The sequence below is a fragment of the Bos indicus x Bos taurus genome, chromosome 19 (assembly GCF_003369695.1).
Source record: "Bos indicus x Bos taurus breed Angus x Brahman F1 hybrid chromosome 19, Bos_hybrid_MaternalHap_v2.0, whole genome shotgun sequence".
NCBI classification, from domain to species: Eukaryota; Metazoa; Chordata; class Mammalia; order Artiodactyla; family Bovidae; genus Bos; species Bos indicus x Bos taurus.
In genome coordinates, this window is record NC_040094.1 from 28,468,170 (window position 1) to 28,487,480 (window position 19,311).

At 45.1% G+C, this 19,311-nt stretch overlaps 1 protein-coding gene across 1 annotated transcript in view; it reads left to right on the forward strand.

Moving 5' to 3' along the window:
• Positions 1-19,311, forward strand: part of DNAH2 (dynein axonemal heavy chain 2) — a 108,426-nt gene that overhangs the window by 13,360 nt on the left and 75,755 nt on the right. The window contains exons 5-14 of the mRNA XM_027518474.1: positions 4,352-4,580; positions 5,131-5,241; positions 5,416-5,654; positions 7,413-7,604; positions 8,273-8,430; positions 9,059-9,146; positions 11,941-12,146; positions 12,575-12,704; positions 12,991-13,173; positions 14,191-14,405. Of these exons, the coding sequence (XP_027374275.1) occupies positions 4,352-4,580; positions 5,131-5,241; positions 5,416-5,654; positions 7,413-7,604; positions 8,273-8,430; positions 9,059-9,146; positions 11,941-12,146; positions 12,575-12,704; positions 12,991-13,173; positions 14,191-14,405 (1,751 nt within the window). The remainder of the gene's footprint in view (positions 1-4,351; positions 4,581-5,130; positions 5,242-5,415; positions 5,655-7,412; positions 7,605-8,272; positions 8,431-9,058; positions 9,147-11,940; positions 12,147-12,574; positions 12,705-12,990; positions 13,174-14,190; positions 14,406-19,311) is intronic.

The following is a 19,311-nucleotide window of genomic DNA, read 5'->3' on the forward strand; positions in this document are numbered from 1 at the left end:
ATGCTTAGTGCAATAATACAGAGAAAGACAAATACTGTATGATCTCACTTATATGTGAAATCTGGAGGAAAAAAAAAAAAAACTCATAGGAACAGAGAACGGCACAGATTGAGAACCAGAGGAGGGAAAAAGGACTGATTGGTGGTTGCCAGAGTTGGGGGTGAGGGAGTACAGAAAATGGGTGAAGTTGGCCAGAAGGTACAAACTTCCAGTTATAAGTTCTGGGGATGTGATGTACAGTACAGCATGGTGATTCTAATTAACAATAGTGGATTATATATTTGAAAGTTGCTAAAGGAGTAGATTTTAAAAGTTCTGATAAAAAAATTGTAACTATGTAAGCTGATAAATGTTAGCTGGACTTATTGTGGAAATCATTTTTGCAATATATATACATATCAAAGCATTACATTGTATACCTTAAATTAATACAATGTTATAGGTCAATTATATTTCAGTAAGACTGAGGGGGGGGAATGATACAGAATTTCATTTATGCAAAGTTAATAAGTTCTGGAGATCTAATATACAGTGTGGTAACTGTAGTTAATATTACTGTATGATTTGCTAAAGGGTAGATCTTAAGTGTTCTCACTACAAAAAGAAATGAGAATGGTAACCATATGGAATAATAGATATGTTAATTAACTTGATTGTAGTGATCATTTCTCAGTGCACATTTATATCAAAACAGCAAGGAAAGTAAAAGTGGCTCAGTCATGTCTGACTCTTTGTGACCCCGTGGACTGTAGCCCACCAGGCTCCTGTGTCTATGGGGATTCTCCAGGCAAGAATACTGGAGTGGGGTGCCATGCCCTCCTCCAAGGGATCTTCCCAACCCAGGGATCGAACCCAGGTCCCCCACATTGCAAGCAGATTCTTTATCAGCTGAGCCACCAGGAAGCCACAAAACAGCAGGGTGTACACCTTAAACAATTTTAATTTGTCAATTATGAGTTGGCAAAGCTGAAAAAAGCCTTTTTAGCATGCCAGAATATATTCTAGGGCGTCCCCAGTGGCTCAGTGGTAAAGAATCCGCCTGCCGATGCAGTAGACACAGTTTGATCCCTGATCCGGGACGATCCCACATGCCAGGGAGCAACTAAGCCAAGGTGCCGCAACTGCTGAGCCTGTGCGGTACAGCCAGCGCTCCACAGCAAGATAAGTCAGCGCGAAGAGAGGCCAACGCACCGCAACTGGAGAGTGGCCCCTGCTCGCCACAAGGAGAGAAAAACCCTCGCAGCAATGAAGACCCAGCACAGCCCCAGATAAATAAATTCTAAATAGATCACGGATTTAATTGTAGGGCAAGAAGGACAGTTGAAAAACTTCCTTAAGAAATTATTTCTTTTGAATACTTGGAACAATAGCAAAAAGTAAAGCCAGAAAAACAAATAAAAACAAGCACCCAAGAGTAAACAAACTAGGAAAGAAGCAAAATCTGAAAGGTCTCTGCACTGATTTAAGGAAACTGTTGTCCCTGCAGGAATGGTGGACACCCCTCCTCACCACCACCAGCAGTGACATGGAGTGAACCTCAGAGTATTTAACAAAATCTGAAGAGAGAGAAAGAGCCTATGCATTTTAACAAAGATTTTACACTGTTTTAAATTGGTCTTACCTACCTGCCCATCCCCTCACGCTATTATTTTAGTCTAGAGAAAAGTGAACGAAACCTAAAATACCCAGTCATTTCGCTTTAACTTCAATGGGGAAGTCAAACTGGGCTTTCACAGTGGGACATCAGGAAGTCACCCACAGCACTTAAAAGCAGAAGGAATGAATTCAGAGAGCGGAGCAAGCAGGAGGCAAGTGAAAAGGAATTGCAGGGCAACTGCAGGCATACTACATCAAGGAAGAAAGAGAGCAGAACAAAGCGTGCACGTGAGGAAAATGTAACTGAACAGAAGGCAGTTTTTCACACCAGCATCATGTTTTAATACGAGTTTAATTTTTTAAAAAGCTGAGCGACGAAACAATAAAATGTGAGAATGAAATAAAAGCGGTTGCAGATTTTTGAAATAAATAAAGCAGCATGTTTACATGTTAAAACTAGTAGGTTAGAAACAGCAAGGGACTGAATAACTATTGCTGAAAATATGAATGGACATAGAAGAGAGGCTTGAGATAATTACAGTGTAGGGAAAAGAAAAAAACCAATGACAATACAATTAGAAGTTGATAGATGTGAAAGACAGACACAGTAATCTAACATAGGGAGCCAGCTAATGAAACAAAATATAAATTTTAAAATAGAATACAGAGAATTTCCCTGAACGGCTGAAGGAACTGAATGGGGGAACTGAAAGGACATACTTTATTCCACAAAAACTTGTTACACAATGTTTAATGTCAACACATGTCTTAGTTAAGCTGATTACATTTAAGGAAATTAATTCTTTGGAAACATCACCTATGTGGTATTCCTGCCAAGAATATTTAACTTGCATCTAATAATGAGGAAACAATCCGATAAATTAAAATTAAGGGACGTTTTGAAAATCAACTGGCCCGGAGTATTAGAAATATCACTGTCATGAAAGAAAGAAACCTTGTGTGATCTGAATTGGATCCTGGGTGGGAAGAAAGCAGCTGTAAATGACATTATTTGGACCACTGGGAAAATTTGAATGTGAACTGTGTATTATGTAAAGTATTAAATGAAGTTCAATTTTCTGAGTGTGATAATTACAGTTTGGGGAGTGTTGGCGAATATCCTCACTTTTAGGAGCCATATGCTGAAGTATGTAAGGGTGTAGTTTTATAACGTCTGCTACCAGCTCTGAAATGGCTCAGCAGAGACAGAGAGGATGAGAGACAGAGATGGAGAGAGAAGAGAGTGCAATCATGCACACATGTGGCAAAATGTTAACAATTAGTCGATCTAGATGAAGGGCATGTCAAAATAATAGTATAACAAAAATTGGGAAGTGGTAAGACAATGAGAGAAAGTATGAGGATGCATGCCCATGTTCCTACCTTTCAAAGCAGTGAGTCAGTTGAAATTAAAGTTGAAAGGTAATGAGAAAACTAACCTTTGTTTTTCAGCTACTTGGCTTGCGGGATCTTAGTTGCCTGACCAGGGGTTGAACCTGGGCCAACAGCAATGGCAGTGCTAAGTTCTAACCACTGGACCACCAGGGAATCCTGGAGAAAACTAACCTCTTAATATTTTTCATAATCTTTCTTATAACCTTAGAAAGGGGTCTTTTAGGAAGAAATCTCTCTTACAGCTAAAGAAACATTTATTTGGAGCTCAACAATTTATCAATGTCTTTTTATTCCATTAAATTCAATATTTTAAAATAGCATGATCCTAAAGCAATAGCATGATCCTATTTTGAAATAATTTTTTATTTTTCTGTATATATATCTACAAGAGATGTCTAGAATAATATTTTCTCTAATGATAATGATTAGTGTCTAAATGGTGGAATTTTAACGACATTTAAATTTTTATCTGTGTACTTTTCTGCATTGTTTCAGATATTTATAATTAACATAATTTTAACAAAAATAATAGTTGTTTATCTTTTTAAAAAATAAATACAAAATGCCAAAATTTAATTCTGGGTAACGGGAAGATGAATGATTATGAATTTCTTCTTTGTACTTTATTTTCAGTTTTTAAAGTTAAATAAATTATAAAGAGTAGTTACAAAAGCACTAAAGAAAAAAACAGTGAAACTGTTCTTAGAGTAGGAATGACTTTTCTAACCATGTAGAAGTCAGAAACTAAGAAGTTTTAACAACATGAAAGTTATGCATTTTTTAATGTAAACAACAATAAAAACTCAGCATAAACAAAACTGCAAGATAAATGAAAAATGAGGGGAGGGACTTGCCTGGAAGTCCAGTGGTTAAGACTCTAAACTTCCAATACAGAAGGTGCTGATTTAATCCCTAGTCAGTGAACTAAGAACCCACATGCATCATGGTCAAGAAAAAAATTGGGGGAAAAGTTATGCAAGTGAAAGAAAAACCTTAGACAATTGTCTCTTACCTTTGGTTCATCTCCTTTCTGCTTTTCCTGTATCTTTTTCATTCCATTTATCCATCCATCTGTCATTTATGGAGCATCTAGTGTGTCCCAGTCACTGCTAGGTTCTGTAGAGAATACGCAGTCTTTACCCTCAAGGAGTGCTCTCTGCATTTCCTCCACAACCCTCTGGATACAGAAACTGTTGTGTCCCTGACAAGAACAGGAAATATCTCGTGTTTCTTATATTTGGAGAAGGATCAGGATATGCTAAAGGGATGCGACCAGGGTTTCATGACTGGAGCCTCAGATTCCCTTGGGTAGCATGGCTGGGCCTGGACCCTGAACTCTGCTCTACTGTCTTCCATGCAGACCCAGAACCAGATTGTCTACTTTATTCGCCAAGCCCCGGTCCCCATCACTCCAGAGAACTTTGAGGAGACGGTGCAGTTTGGGACAGTGCGGGGTGCCTACATCCCAGCCCTGCTTCGGCTGCTCAGTGGCGTCTTTGCTCCTCAGATCTTTAAAAACACAACCTGGCCTGAGAGCATTCGAAATCATTTTGCTTCTCACCTGCACAGGTTCTTGGCCTGCCTGACAGGTAAGCGGAATGGCCGGGGTGCCTGTTTTCTCCCCATTCCCCACCAATAGTAGAGCGAGTGAGGCAGGTGGGAGATTGATCCTGAGTACCTGCGTTGCTTGGCACAGAGTAGGTGCTTGGAATGCGTTTGCTGAATGAGTGAAACAGGGTCCGCAGTGTGCCTTCTAATCTGGATATAGTTTTCTGTGGTCCAACAGTTGCCCAGACTTGCTTGGAGTTGGAAATTTCCAAGAGTACATGTGGGGTTAGGGAAACTGGAGGTAGTGTGGGGGCAGCAGGGGAGTGCTTGTGTCCTGGAAGAGAGTGTCGAGGGTATTGTATTGCTCTCAGACCTCATTTTATGACAGTCTCTTACAACATCTCAACAAGGTTTTCCCTCTTGCCTTCTGTCATTTTCCTGATGGCAAAAAAGCATGAGTCCTAGTTTCTCCTGCCTGCTCTCCTGAGATGCACATAGCTCCTGGGCCCCAGATCATCAGCCATGATAGGAACTAGGGTGGCATAAACCCATCACCCTCTGTGAACTCTCCTGGTTCTTTCGTTTCCTCAGACACTCGGTATAAGCTGGAGGGGCACACCGTCCTCTACATCCCCACAGAAGCCATGAACATGAAGCCTGAGGTCGTGGTTAAAGACAAAGAGCTGGTGCAGCGACTAGAGAGTGAGTGGCTGGCGTTGCTCCTGTGTCAGGGCTCCTGAGGGGGAGGAGTAGGGATGGGCAGCCCAGAGGCTGGGACAGGAGGTGGGTTAGGAGGGTTCTGTTGCGGGTGGAGGGAAGGATGAAAGTGGGGAGCGCTGCAAGGACATGCAAGAGGTTTTGTCCTCTCCCCGGCAGCCTCCATGATCCACTGGACACGGCAGATAAAGGAGGTGCTCAGTGCCCAGGAATCAGTGGAGACAGGAGAAAACTTAGGTCCTTTGGAGGAGATTGAGTTTTGGCGCAACCGATGCATGGACCTGTCTGGCATCAGCAAACAGCTGGTGAAGCCAGGAGTGAAGCACATCGAGTCCATCCTGCGTCTCGCCAAGTCATCCTATCTGGCGCCCTTCATGAAGCTGGCCCAGCAGATCCAGGTTTGTGAGTGGATCGAAGGATGCAGACTTGGCAGAAAGTGCCCAGTGAGGGGATAATGTAAGGCACTAAGAAGAGAGAGTCAACATATTCATCAGTTGCAGAGATAGACGCACCCAGTGCTTAGACTTGGGCTTGTGGGAGAGTATAAACGTAGTAGAACACAAGGCCTCAAGGAGCTTATAGTTTAACTAGAGAGACACCTAGTTACTTGCCAAATGTACTATGTTGAGTGCCCTCTAGGAGCCCAACCCCTACAATCCAGCTGAGAAGGAAGGCTAACACAGATGACTGTGTGGCCTGGGGTCAAAGGCGAACCCATTCAGTTCAGCAAAGAGAGCTGCAAAAGAAACACTTCAAAAACTTACATTTGAAGCCTTCTTTAGTGGCTCAGGGGCTTCCCTTGTGGCTCAGCTGGTAAAGAATCCTCCTGCAATGTGGGAGAACTGGCTTTGATCCCTGGGTTGGGCAGATCCCTTGTAGAAGGGAAAGGCTACCCACTCCAGTGTTCTGGCCTGGAGAATTCCATGGACTGTGTAGTCCATGGGGTCGCAGAGAGTTGAACACAACTGAGTGACTTTCACTTCACTTGGTGGCTCAGTGATAAAGAATCCATTTGCCAATACAGGAGATGTGGGTTCGATCCCTGATCTAGTAAGATCCCACATGCCGTGGAGCAACTAACTTCATGTATCACAACTGTTGAGCATGTGCTCTAGAGCCTGGGAGCCACAACTCCTGAAGCCTCTGCACCCTAGAGCCTGTCCTCCGCAACAAGAGAAGTCACTGCAATGAGAACCAGTGTGCCACACACAACTAGAGAGTAGCCCCTGCTTGCCTAATCTAGAGAAGAGCCTGTGCAGCAACAAAGATCCAGCATAGTCAAAAATAAAATTTTTTTAAAAATTACATTTTATATAATATGACAAGCTGATTATATTAGTGTTGTGACACACAGAGATCAGAGATATCTGTAGAATACAAAGAGAGAAGTGATCTCTTCCTAGCAGGAATTTGAAACTGGTATTCATGGAGGCCTGGTGTGCTGCAGTCCATAGGGTTGCAGAGTCGGACATGACTGAGCTACTGAACTGAACTGAACTGAAGGGAGTTTTGGGGCTTCCCAGGTGGCGCTAGTGGTAAAGAATTCACCAGCCAATGCAGGAGATGCCAGAGATACGGGTCGATCCCTGGGTTGGGACCATTCCCTGGGGTAGGAAATGGCAACCCACTCCAGTATTCTTGCCTGAAAAATTCCATAGATAGAGGTTAGAGGAGCCTGGTGGGTTACAGTCCGTGGAGTTGCATGGAACTGGACACGATTATGCATACACCCACATACTTTAAGGGGAATTGAGCCACAGTTAAATGGAGAAGTATAAAATTCTCTTTGAGAACAAAGTAGTGAAGGTGGGGCTATGGTGGGAGCCACAAGGTGGGATGAATGCAAGTGACGTCCGGTCAGTTGATCAACAGCTCTTGAGCGTCTCCTTGTGCAGAGTTCTGGGTTCAAGGGGAAAAACTAGAGGAATAGACACGAAACCTGAGTTAGAAACTAGTCAGTGAGGAAAAGTAGGCACGCACACACTCTGGTCCCAAAGGGTTGCAGAGACCTGGGGTGATGGGGTCTAGGTAACGTTAACTGGGAACACTTGCCGGGAAAGGCAGGTCGGTTGGAATTCGAGGAGGACCAGAAGCACTCGCTTTGAACCTGTGCTTTCCAGGGGCTAAGTCTTCTCCTGATTTCTCTTTACTGCCAGGATGGCTCTCGTCAAGCACAGTCAAACCTGACTTTCTTGTCGATCCTGAAGGAGCCTTACCAGGAACTGGCATTCATGAGGCCAAAGGACATCTCTAGTAAACTCCCGAGGCTGATCAGCCTCATCCGTATCATCTGGGTCAACTCTCCCCACTACAATACTCGGGAGAGACTGACCTCCCTCTTCCGGAAGGTGTGTGTCTGCAGAGAGTGGAACAGAGGGTGGTGAGGGGGTGGCCATGTTGGTAGCATGCAGATTACTGGAGAAGGTGGAATTCACTGGGCAGATCTATGGTGAAAAGGTAGTGAGCAATGCTGTTCGGGTCAGACAGAGACCATAGGCCCTTTGCCTGCATCATCTGCTTTAGTGAGGCTCAGAGTTGGGACCTGGACTGGACACTTTGCTTCCAGATGGATGAAGCCTGGTTGGGAAGAGGGGGACTTTGTGAAGAGGTGTTGATGGAGCACAGGGAGGGGGCCAGGAAGGTCTGACTCCCAGGCTGAGTTGTACAGGAGGGGAAGACCTGCTCTTTCTCATTGCCAAAGATGGACCTTGCAGTGAGCGAGAGGCAGATATAGGAAGGAACACTGGCTTTTGAGGAGCAGAACCCGGCATATTTCATTGGGGGAGGGGCAAAGAGTGGGGAAAGGGTGCTGAGCTGAGCACTGGCTGGAAATGAGGTGGGCAAATGAGGTGGAACCCAGAGGTGCTGCCGCACCAGCAGTGGAGGACCAGGGATGAGAGGAGCCATGGGTATCAAGAAGTAGGAGCCCGAGACCTGAGGCGTGGTCTTGGGGGCTCCAAGAGAGGGTCGGTGCAACTAAGGCTGCGAACTGAGATTGTCGGGACTCCTCCCGCAGATGAGCAATGAGATCATTCGCCTGTGCTGCCATGCCATCTCCCTGGACCGCATCTTTGAGGGCTATGTCATCTCTAGCAAGGAGGACCTGCAAGGCTGCATCTCTTGCTGTCACGCCTGGAAGGACCACTACCTTCGGGCTGTGCAGACACATACTCAGTACGACATATCTGGACATCCTGTGTGTTACCGCTTGTCACTCTTGGAGTGGGGAGATTTTGATCTCTTCTGCTTGTACTTTAAGCCTGTGGACTGTATTTTTTTTTTTGTAGCGTTTTTACATGGTCCGAGTTTTCTCTCTGGACGCAGATATTCTAGCTCGCAGTCCTAGGTCCTCCTAACTCTAAGTAACCTCCCCTCCCTCAACCCAGGAATCCCTCCTGGTCTTTTCCTCCTTCCTTGGCTCTAAAGTCTAAAATTTCATTGTGTGTAAACTTTCTCTTCTGGAGGAGGAAATGGCAACCCACTCCAGTATTCTTGCCTGGGAAATCCCATGGACAGAGGAGCCTAGAGGGCTACAGTCCATATGGTTGCAAGAGCCAGACATGACTTAGAGACTAAACCACCGCCACCACCACCACCAAACTCTTTCTTAGAACCAAGATGTTTTCTTTTTCTCTCTGGCTCTCCTCACCTTGTGTTTCTTTACTTGGCGTTCAGAAAAACTGTTTCCTGGGGTCTCATTTTCTCAGGCTCCCTTTGAACCAGAACTCCTGGTTCTAGCCTGGCCTGGGGAGGTAAATGCCTCATGTTCCCGCTTCCAACTGGTCAGTCTTTCTCACGACAGGTTCTCCACCCGGGGCTGGATCCTAGACCAGACCAGCATATTTGCCCAGGTCGATGCCTTTGTACAACGCTGCAAGGACCTCATCGAGGTAGGAAGACTGTCAGGGAGACTGAGAGCCCATAGCAGATGCTCCAGAATCCTGGCCCGGGGGCTGGGGGAGCTGGGGGAGCTGGGGCTGGGCGTGAGGCTACACACAAAACTTGCCTCTTTGGTTCTTATCATATGGCTGTGCACCTGGCCACCATCCTGTGCTCAGAGACTCTTGTCTGTTATCACTGCCTCATTTCAGTTCAGTTCAGTTCATTCGCTCAGTTGTGTCCACCTCTTTGCAACCCCATGGACTGTAGCATGCCAGGCTTCCCTGTCCATCACCAACTCCTGGAGCTTGCTCAAACTCACATCCATCGAGTCAGTGATGCCATCCAACCATCTCATCCTCTGTCGTCCCCTTCTCCTCCTGCCTTTAATCTTCTCCAGCGTCAGGGTCTTTGCCAATGAGTCAGTTCTTCACATCAGGTGGACAAAATACTGGAATTTCAGCTTCAGCATCAGTCCTTCCAATGAATATTCAGGACTTATCTCTTTTAGGATGGACTGGTTGGATTTCCTTGCTGTCCAAGGGACTCTCAAGAGTCTTCTCCAACACCACAGTTCAAAAGCATCAGTTCTTCAGTGCTCAGCTTTCTTTATGGTACAACTCTCACATCCATACATGACTACTGGAAAAACCACAGCTTTGACTAGATGGACCTTTGTTAGCAAAGTAATGTCTCTGCTGTTTAATATGCTGTCTAGGTTTGTCATAGTTTTTATTCCAGGGAGCAAATGTCTTTTAATTTCATGGCTGCATTCACCATCTGCAGTGATTTTGGAGCCCAAGAAAATAAAGTCTCTCACTGTTTCCATTGTTTCCCCATCTATTTGCCATGAAGTGATGGGACCAGATGCCATGATCTTCGTTTTTTGAATGTTGAGTGTAAACCCAACTTTTTCACTCTTCTCTTTCATTTTCATCAAGAGGCTCTTTAGTTCTTCACTTTCTGCCATAAGGGTGGTGTCATCTGTGTATCTGAGGTTATTGATATTTCTGCTGGCAATCTTGATTCCAGCTTGTGCTCATCCAGGCCAGCATTTTACATGATGTACTCTGCATGTAAGTTAAATAAGCAGGGTGACAATATACAGCCTTGATGTACTCCTTTCCCTATTTGGAACCAGTCTGTTGTTCTATGTACAGTTCTAACTGTTGCTTCTTGACCTGCATACAGATTTCTCAGGAGGCAGGTAAGGTGATCTTGTATTCCCATCTCTTTAAGAATTTTCCACAGTTTGTTGCTTTGGCATAGTTAATAAAGCAGAAGTAGATGTTTTTCTGGAACTCTCTTGCTTTTTCCATGATCCAGTGGATGTTGGCAATTTGATCTCTGGTTCCTCTGCCTTTTCTAAATCCAGCTTGAACATCTGGAAGTTCTCAGTTCATGTACTTTTGGAGCCTGACTTGGAGAATTTTGAGCATTACTTTGCTAGTGAGATGAGTGCAATTGTGCGGTAGTTTGAGCATTCTTTGGCATTGCCTTTCCTTGGGATTTGGAATGAAAACTGACCTTTTCCAGTCCTGTGGCCACTGCTGAGTTTTCCAAATTTGCTGGCATATCGAGTGCAGCACTTTCACAGCCTCATCTTTTAGGATTTGAGATAGCTCAATTGGAATTCCATCACATCAACTAGCTTTGTTCATAGTGATACTTCCTAAGGCTCACTTGACTTCTCATTCCTGGATGCCTGGTCTAGGTGAGTGATCACACCATCGTGGTTATCTGGGTCGTGAAGATCTTTTCTGTACAGTTCTTCTGTATATTCTTGCCACCTCTTTTTAATATCTTCTGCTTCTGTTATGTCCATACCATTTCTAGTCTTTATTGTGCCCATCTTTGCATGAAATGTTCCCTTGGTATCTCTAATTTTTCTTGAAGAGATCTCTAGTCTTTCCCATTCTATTGTTTTCCTCTATTTCTTTGCATTGATCACTGAGGAAGGCTTTCTTATCTCTCCTTGCTATTCTTTGGAACTCTGCATTCACAGGGGTATAGTTTTCCTTTTCTCCTTTGTCTTTAGCTTCTCTTCTTTTCTCAACTATTTGTAAGGCCTCCTCAGACAACCATTTTGCCTTTTTGCATTTCTTTTTCTTGGGGATGGTTTTGATCCCTGCCTCCTGTACAGTGTCACGGACCTCGGTCCATAGTTCTTCAGGTACTCTGTCTATCAGATCTAATCCCTTGAATCTGTCACTTCCACTGTATAATAATAAGGGATTTGATTTAGGTCATACCTGAATGGTCTAGTGGTTTTCCCTGCTTTCTTCAATTTAAGTCTGAATTTGGCAATAAGGAGTTCATGATCTGAGCCACAGTTAGCTCCCAGTCTTGTTTTTGCTGACAGTATAGAGCTTCTCCATCTTCAGCTGCAAAGAATACAATCAGTCTGATTTTGGTATTGACCATCTGGTGATGTCCATGTGTAGAGTCATCTCTTGTGTTGGAAGAGAGTGTTTTCTATGACCAGTGCATTCTGTTGGCAAAACTCTTATTAGCCTTTGCCCTGCTTCATTTTGTACTCCAAGGCCAAATTTTTTTTCATATTTCATTGTGCAGGTAAAATTCACCCCAGAAGCCCCTTGCATCTGGTGGATCCTCCTTAGTTTTTTAGCCATTTTAAGCTAAACCAGTAGGGACAGGGAAGCCTGGCCTGGGGCAGTCCATGGAGTCGTAAAGAGTGGGACATGACTTAGCAACTGAACAACCACAACACAAGCTAAACCAAAGAACTTGGGACAGGAAGACTCAGACAGGAGGGCAGGAAGCCTCACGCTGACTTCTTTGCAGGTATGTGACTGTCAGTACCATTTTGCCCGCTGGGAAGATGGAAAGCAAGGTCCCCTCCCCTGCTTCTTCGGTGCCCAGGGGCCCCAGATAACACGGAACTTGCTGGAGATTGAGGACATCTTTCACAAAAACCTGCACGTGCTGCGAGCCGTCCGCGGGGGCATCCTGGATGTCAAGAACACCTCTTGGCATGAAGACTACAATAGGTGAGAGGGTCACAGACCACCCCCTCCATAGACAGGGAAGGGGGGCAGGGGAGACCAGAGCGGAGTGTGGGGGCAGCAGGTCAGAAATAGGGGGCGAACAGGGGAAGCGCATGGTGGCTGCTCAGACGCAGGGTGCCACAGCCAGCCTTACTGGCCTTGGGTCCCGGTTCTGCCACAGACTAGTTAACATGACTCTGGACAGATTGCTCTACCAGCCTGGACCTCAGTTTCCTCATCTATAAAATCCGGTTAGCAATACAGCCTACCCCACTGAGTTGTTTTGAGGACTAAATGGATTCCTGTGTGTGAAGCACTCAGTGCTGATACTGAGGATGCCCTCTGTACATAAAACATCGGAGTCGCATTCAGGGGAGGTTCTTGGGGCCAGGCCACGTTGCGCACCCTTTGACACGCCTCTAACTGTGCAGGTTCCGGGCTGGAGTCAAGGACCTGGAGGTGATGACTCAGAACTTGATCACCTCGGCCTTCGAGTTAGTCCGTGACGTGGAGCATGGGGTGCTGCTGCTGGATACCTTCCATCGGCTCTCGGCCCGAGAGGTGGGACTGCCCACCAGCTTCCTTCCTCCACCCCTGGTTCGCTTGAGCTTTCTGTCACGTCCTCCTGGTCCTTCCAGATGCCATCCAACCTCCATTTGTGCTCTCGCCCATGTCCTAAACTGCCAGCGCTTCTTTTCTTCCTCTGTCTCTGCCCGCCCCCTCCCCCTGGCGTCCGGAGGGCTTGGGGGGAGGACTCCCATGGCAGGGGTTTAGCTTTCTTCCAGGATGGGGAGCTGCAGGGACCCCATATCCCTGGTCATGTCATTTACTTCCTCTTCTTCGTCAGGCCATCAAGCGAACATATGACAAGAAGGCCGTGGACCTCTACATGCTGTTCAATAGTGAGCTTGCACTCGTAAACCGTGAGCTGAACAAGAAGTGGCCCTACCTGGAGCCCTACATGGCTCAGTACTCAGGGCAGGCCCACTGGGTGCGCATCCTACGGCGTCGCATCGACAGAGTCATGAACGTAAGCCTGGCCTTTCCCAGAACTTGTTCTCGATGCCATGACAGAGTTTGCAGGCTGGGCCCCAGGCTGGTGGGTGGGAGCCCTGGGGGCCAGTCCAGAGCATCTCCCTGGAGAGGTTTCCTGACCTGAGACTAAGTGGATGCAAGGGGCATGTCAGAGGAACTGGCCTGTCCTGAGGAAGGGCTCATGCTTGTTTTTGACCATGTGTCTCTTAAATCCTTCACCTCCTGTAATTGACTTTCTTTTCCCAACTGTTTTCCTCAAGCTGAATGTTTGTGCTTCTCTTTCTTATTTTATTTTATTATTGGAGTATGTTTGTTTCACAGTGTTGTGTTGGCTTCTACTGTACAGCAAAGTAAATCAGCTATGTGTATCCATATATCCCCTCCCTCTTGGACCTCCCTTCCACACCCGGCCCCCATTCTACCCCTCTAGGTCATCATAGCACACTGAGCTGAGCTCCCTGTGTTACACAGCAGATTCCCACTAGCTATCTATTTTACACACGGTAGCGTATGTATGACAAGGTGTGCATGTGTACTTAGTTGCTTAGTTGTGTCCGAATCTTTGCGACCCTGTGGACTGTAGTCTCCCAGGCTCCTCTGTCCATGGGATCTTGCAGGCAAGAATACTTGAGTGGGTTGCCATTTCCTTCTCCAGGGGATCTCCCCCACCCAGGAATCGAATCCATGTCTCCTGGTCTCCTGCATTGGCAGGTGAATTCTTTACCACTGAGCCGCCTGGGAAGCCCGTATATGACAATGCTGCTCTCCGAGTTCCTCGCACCTTCCCCTTCCCTGTCTTCATTTAGACTATACCTCTTTCGCTGTGCCTGCTTCCTCTCACCTTTCCTTCTGGCTCTCCCTTCCCTCCCAGTAGTCAAAATCGACCTCCATGCTCTGCCTTACACATATAATCGGGGTGTGTGTGTTGGGGAGGGGAATAGGGCTCTCAGGGCGATGATAACACGGAGGAACGTGGCAGGTGGATCCCAGCATCCCTGGTTCTCCTCCACAGTGTCTTTCTAATGCTCATTTCCTGCCCCACATCGGGACCGGAGAGGAGAGTGTGCACACCTACCAGCAGATGGTTCAGGCCATTGATGAATTGGTGCGAAAAACCTTCCAAGACTGGACAGCCACACTGGACAAGGACTGCATTCGGCGGCTGGACACGCCATTGCTACGAATCAGCCAGGAGAAGGCGGGCATGCTGGACGTGAACTTTGACAAGTAGGAGACCCTCCCCGCCCCTCTCCTCCTCTGCTCGTCCTTTCTATGGCGCCTTTCCCTTCCCCAACCCTCCTGAAAATTTTAACTCCCGTCTCCTGGTTCCTCCTTTCCATTCCTCTGATTCTCTCTTACCCCGTAATATGTTTCCTCCCACTTCTTAGTCTTAAAAAAAACAGAACAAAACAAAAAACAACCGATTAAAAATAGAAAATCCGCTGTCACCTACTATACCAGTGATGTGGGTGTCCTGCCACTAGGTGGCCATGGTGGCTCAGCGAAATCATCCCAACCCTGAGCCACTGAGGGGGCTTTCCCGAGAGGCAGTGGGGCTCTCAGGTCGCACCCTCTCCTATAGTTGTAGAATCATGACATTCTCATATCACCAGGTTTTCAGTTTAACCAGTCTATTCATTAGTTATTCAAAAATACATAGTGAGTGCCTTCCGTGTGCTAAGAACCAAGATGGGCACAGGGGATGTGTCCAGTGACGATTCCTTGCCCCCTGTTGCTCTGTAAGTGAACTGTTACACCCTGGAGCCCTGCCTCCTTCCCAGATAAGATGCAGAAGAGAGAAATAAAAAGAGGAACTTGGTAAGGTGGTCTTCTACAGAGATGACAACCCTTCTGATGACAACATTTTCCTAATAGGAAGGAAATCACTTTCTTCTTGATAGGTTTGGGCTCCTTGTCATCAGCAAGCCCCTATAGTAAGAGTGGCTTCCCAGGCTTCTAGAACTGGCTTTAACTCATGGAATGTCCTTATTTGTTGGGGAAAATGCGGAAGGGGCTTCGCCAGAGAGGGCCTGTGTGGAGATGGACAGAGAGACTGAGTGTGTCTGTCCTGGGAGCCAAAAGCAACCTAACTGGGAGAAGATGACACATGATGTTTGAAGCAAAAGAACCAAGGTGGGGAGACAGTGCTGAGTGTCAGGTCAGAGGGGTGAGGGGGAGGCAGTAGTGAGAAGGACAGAGATGAGAAGCCACATGGATCAGGAAGCAGGTGACAAGCAGGGTGTGAAGACCAGAGGGTAAGAGGTTTGAGATAGGCCTTTGACCAGGGAGGGGTGTTGAGATCTGCTTTGATAGGGCTCATGGTTTTTTGAGGTATGGCCAAGCAGGATCCTATAAAATGGCCTCATAAATCAACAATAAGATTTATTTTTAATGTTTATTTATTTGGTTGCACTGGGTCTTAGTTGTGGTATGCAGCATGTAGGGATCTTTAATTGTGGGATTTAGTTCCCTGACCAGGGATTGAACCCGAGCCTCTTGCGTTGGGAGCATGAAGTTTCAATTACTGGATTGCCAGGGAAATCTCTTAAGTACTTTTTAATATGAATAGTAGCATACTGTTCACACTATGGAGAAGGCAACGGCACCCTACTCCAGTACTCTTGCCTGGAAAATCCCATGGACGGAGGAGCCTGATAGGCTGCAGTCCATGGGGTCGCTAAGAGTCAGACACAACTGAGCGACTTCACTTTCACTTTTCACTTTCATGTATTGGAGAAGGAAATGGCAACCCACTCCAGTGTTCTTGCCTGGAGAATCCCAGGGACGAGGGAGCCTGGTGGGCTGCCATCTCTGGGGTTGCACAGAGTCGGACACGACTGAAGCGACTTAGCAGCAGCAGCAGTTCACACTATTCTCTACATCTGAAGTGTTCTCAAAAGATTTATTTGATTTTTTTCTATTATAAAATTCTTGATCCTTTTAGAAAATTTGCAGAATGCAGAAAAGTAGAAGGAAGAACAAGATTCCCCCAAAGATAACCACTCTTAAAGATTTGGTTCATGTTCCCCCCATTTCATATGCTTCATATGGTTATTTTTCTTTAATTTTTAGAATCTTTTTTTTTTAATTTAAATTTATTTTAATTGGAGGCTAATTACTTTACTTAAAAATGTATTTATTTGGCTGTGCCCGGTCTTAGGGTCTTAGCTGTGGAACGCTGGGTCTTTAGTTGCAGCATGTGGAATCTAGTTTCCTGACCAGGGGTGGAACCCAGCCCCCTTGTATTGGAAGTGAGGAGTCTTAGGCACTGGGCCACCAGGGAAGTCCCTCTTTTTTGACTTTTTAAATTAAAGAATTTAAATAACAGAAGTAGTGCATACTGACTGTAAAAGAAAAAAAAAAAGAGAGAGAGATTGATGTATAGAAGAATATAAAGGAAAAAGTGAAAATCCTTTACACAGCTCCACTCCCTAGAGGTAACCATGATTACCATGTAATCAAAAATACACACTGCACACATAAAACAGGATCCCATTATAAACAGCATTTCTTAACTTGCTTTTTTTGAGGTTAACAATATGTGTGGGAGATTTTCCATTCTGTGTGTACAGACTGCATAATTACTTTTCATGGTTTACAGCTTCCCATGCTTTGACTGTACCATAATTTAATCCATCAACCCTCTACTGGTAGACCTAGAAGTTGCATGGTTTCCACGAGGGTCCTGAACATTCTGTGCTGGGGGCTTTCACCTGGACTCCCTGAGTCTTGTTCCCTTCTCCCCACCGCGGTGTGTCCACCTGACGTTTGAGCTTAGCACCTGGCCACGTAGCCCCAATAAGCTTAGGAGACTGCTTTCTGTCTGCCGTGATCATCTCTTGTCAAGAGACACATTGGATATTTATCTCAAATACCGTTTGCACAATCTTTATGCAGTCTTTTTGGGCCAAATATTTGTGGCCTGGGTTTAGCAGAAACCCAAATAATGGCTAAAACACTTCTTCCAGAGAGAAGAGGTACCCCGATCCTTTGGCAATTGTTGTCTAGAGGGATCTGTTATAAGCTGCTTTACATTTTTGTGGCTTTAAGCTAAAACTACCTCAATCCAGTAAATAATGTATGGGGGAAAAAACAAAAAATCATGATCACAGGGAAGGATTTTGAAAAGTCTGGGCTCATTAAACCAGTAAAGACATCCAAGACAGTTTCAGCTTTTCTAAACCAATTGATTCCTCCAACGAGGAGCAGATAACTTTATCAAGTACTTTTTTGTGCTCATGATCTAGATAAGGTCTTGAAATAAGTGTGCTCTTCAAATGCCCTGATTGTCCTCAGAATTACCTGGCTCTCCCTCCGTTCTGGGAGACTTCCAGTCCCTAACAGCACTGATCTTATCTTACAAAGGATTTTGTTGTCCCACCTTCTATCCCAAATATTTGAACTCTGAAGTCCAAATTGGCTTTTACCACATTTTACAACCAGACCAGCCTTACAGATTGCACTTAACACAAACATATTCCAGATGGCGTCTGTACCCTGGCTGAAAAAAGTTGTGTTATCGCTGTGTAAGCCAACTCCTCTGTGTAGCAGGACTTCTCCAGGGCAGGACAAGGGACACTGGCGTCTGACAGTGTTTTGCGACTGGAACTTCCTCTTCCTCCTTTTCTCTCTGGTCTGACAGCACTTTCTCCATCAGGTCAGTTCATTCTGGGCTGTCAGCACCAACCCCAGTCAGCCTACTTGCCCTGGCTCCATTGCCTGAGCACTTGTCCAAGAAAACAGAAAATATTTTACAAAAATAATTCCCCAGACTGATTTTTTAAAATTAAAATTTTTTTGACCATGCCATGACGAGGCATGTGGGATCTTAATTTCCCAACCAGGGATCCAACCCATGCCCCCTGCATTGGAAGTACAGTGGCTTAACCACTGGACCACCAGGGAAGTCCCAGACTGGTTTTGTTATGTTTGTTTTTTTTTTTTTAAGAAATGTTATGTATCAGGAAAATAAATTTGCATTCCAGAAACTTCTTGACAAATTTCTGGCTAAGCCTGAGCATCATTGTGAAAAAATGTCCTCATAGGGACATCTTCCTCATAGGGACACCTTCCTCAGCATCAGGAAGGTGTTTTTCAAATTCATCGTATTGACTGACAAGTTAAAATTTGATAATTTGGCTTAAAGTTATTTTGAAAAGTCTTGTCAAGCTGAGGAAATGAAGAAACAATTTAGTGCACTGTTGGATAGTATATGTATCCAAGCGGGCTTACCAAGATGTTGACAGAGTCAAATTCAAGGCCTCCAGCTTGAAGAACGTAAGAGAATATGATTCTGTTACTAGAAGTGTTCCCATACGTATTTACACCCCTCCACCATCCTGGTATAGCTATGATAGAATTTGTGGTTAAACTGACATTCAGTGTTTTTCTTAATATGACTCTGTTAGTATTGTTTACTGTGGAGCCAAATCATGTTCAGTTATTGCAGTTCTCTCCTTGCTTGTATGACACTTGTTCTTTTTGGAAATAACAATGACCTCACTGTTTTTGTTAGCACACTATTCACTATCATTAATTCTTCCAGACCAACCAATAAATTCCTTCAGATAATATTTTCCTTTGCTATCTGACTTATCACGTATGTTACCAATTTTGTGTTCTTAGCGCTATCCCTCCTGGAATTCCCTTGTCCTCTTTCTTCAGTCCAACTGGTTGGTTTTGAGGCCAGGTGTCACTGTGGGACTTCTCTGAGCCTCTTTTGTTATTTGATTCCCCCTTTCCTTTGTCTTCCTCTTTCTTGGTTTATGCTCTTACTTTGATGGAGTACATTCTTTAGTAGCTTTCCATGCTACATGGGAGGTAAACTTTTTGAATTCTCACATGATTGACAACAACTGTTTTCTGCCTGACACCTGTTAGTCCTTCATGGGATTCTAGATTGAAAGCAGTTTTCCTTCATTTTGGCTCTCCTTTACATTGGAGGCTTTCCTTGACTGTCCAGTAATCTGCTGTTCATTCCTATTTGAGAGAGCCTTCTTCCCTTTGAAGAATTTTGACACAGTTTCAAAAATAACACATACTTCAGTGAAGATTGTCAAGGTGTGAAAAACAGCATTTCTTTGTCCACAGTCTCTTAAAGCACATATCACAAATGAGCGCTTGATAATAATTT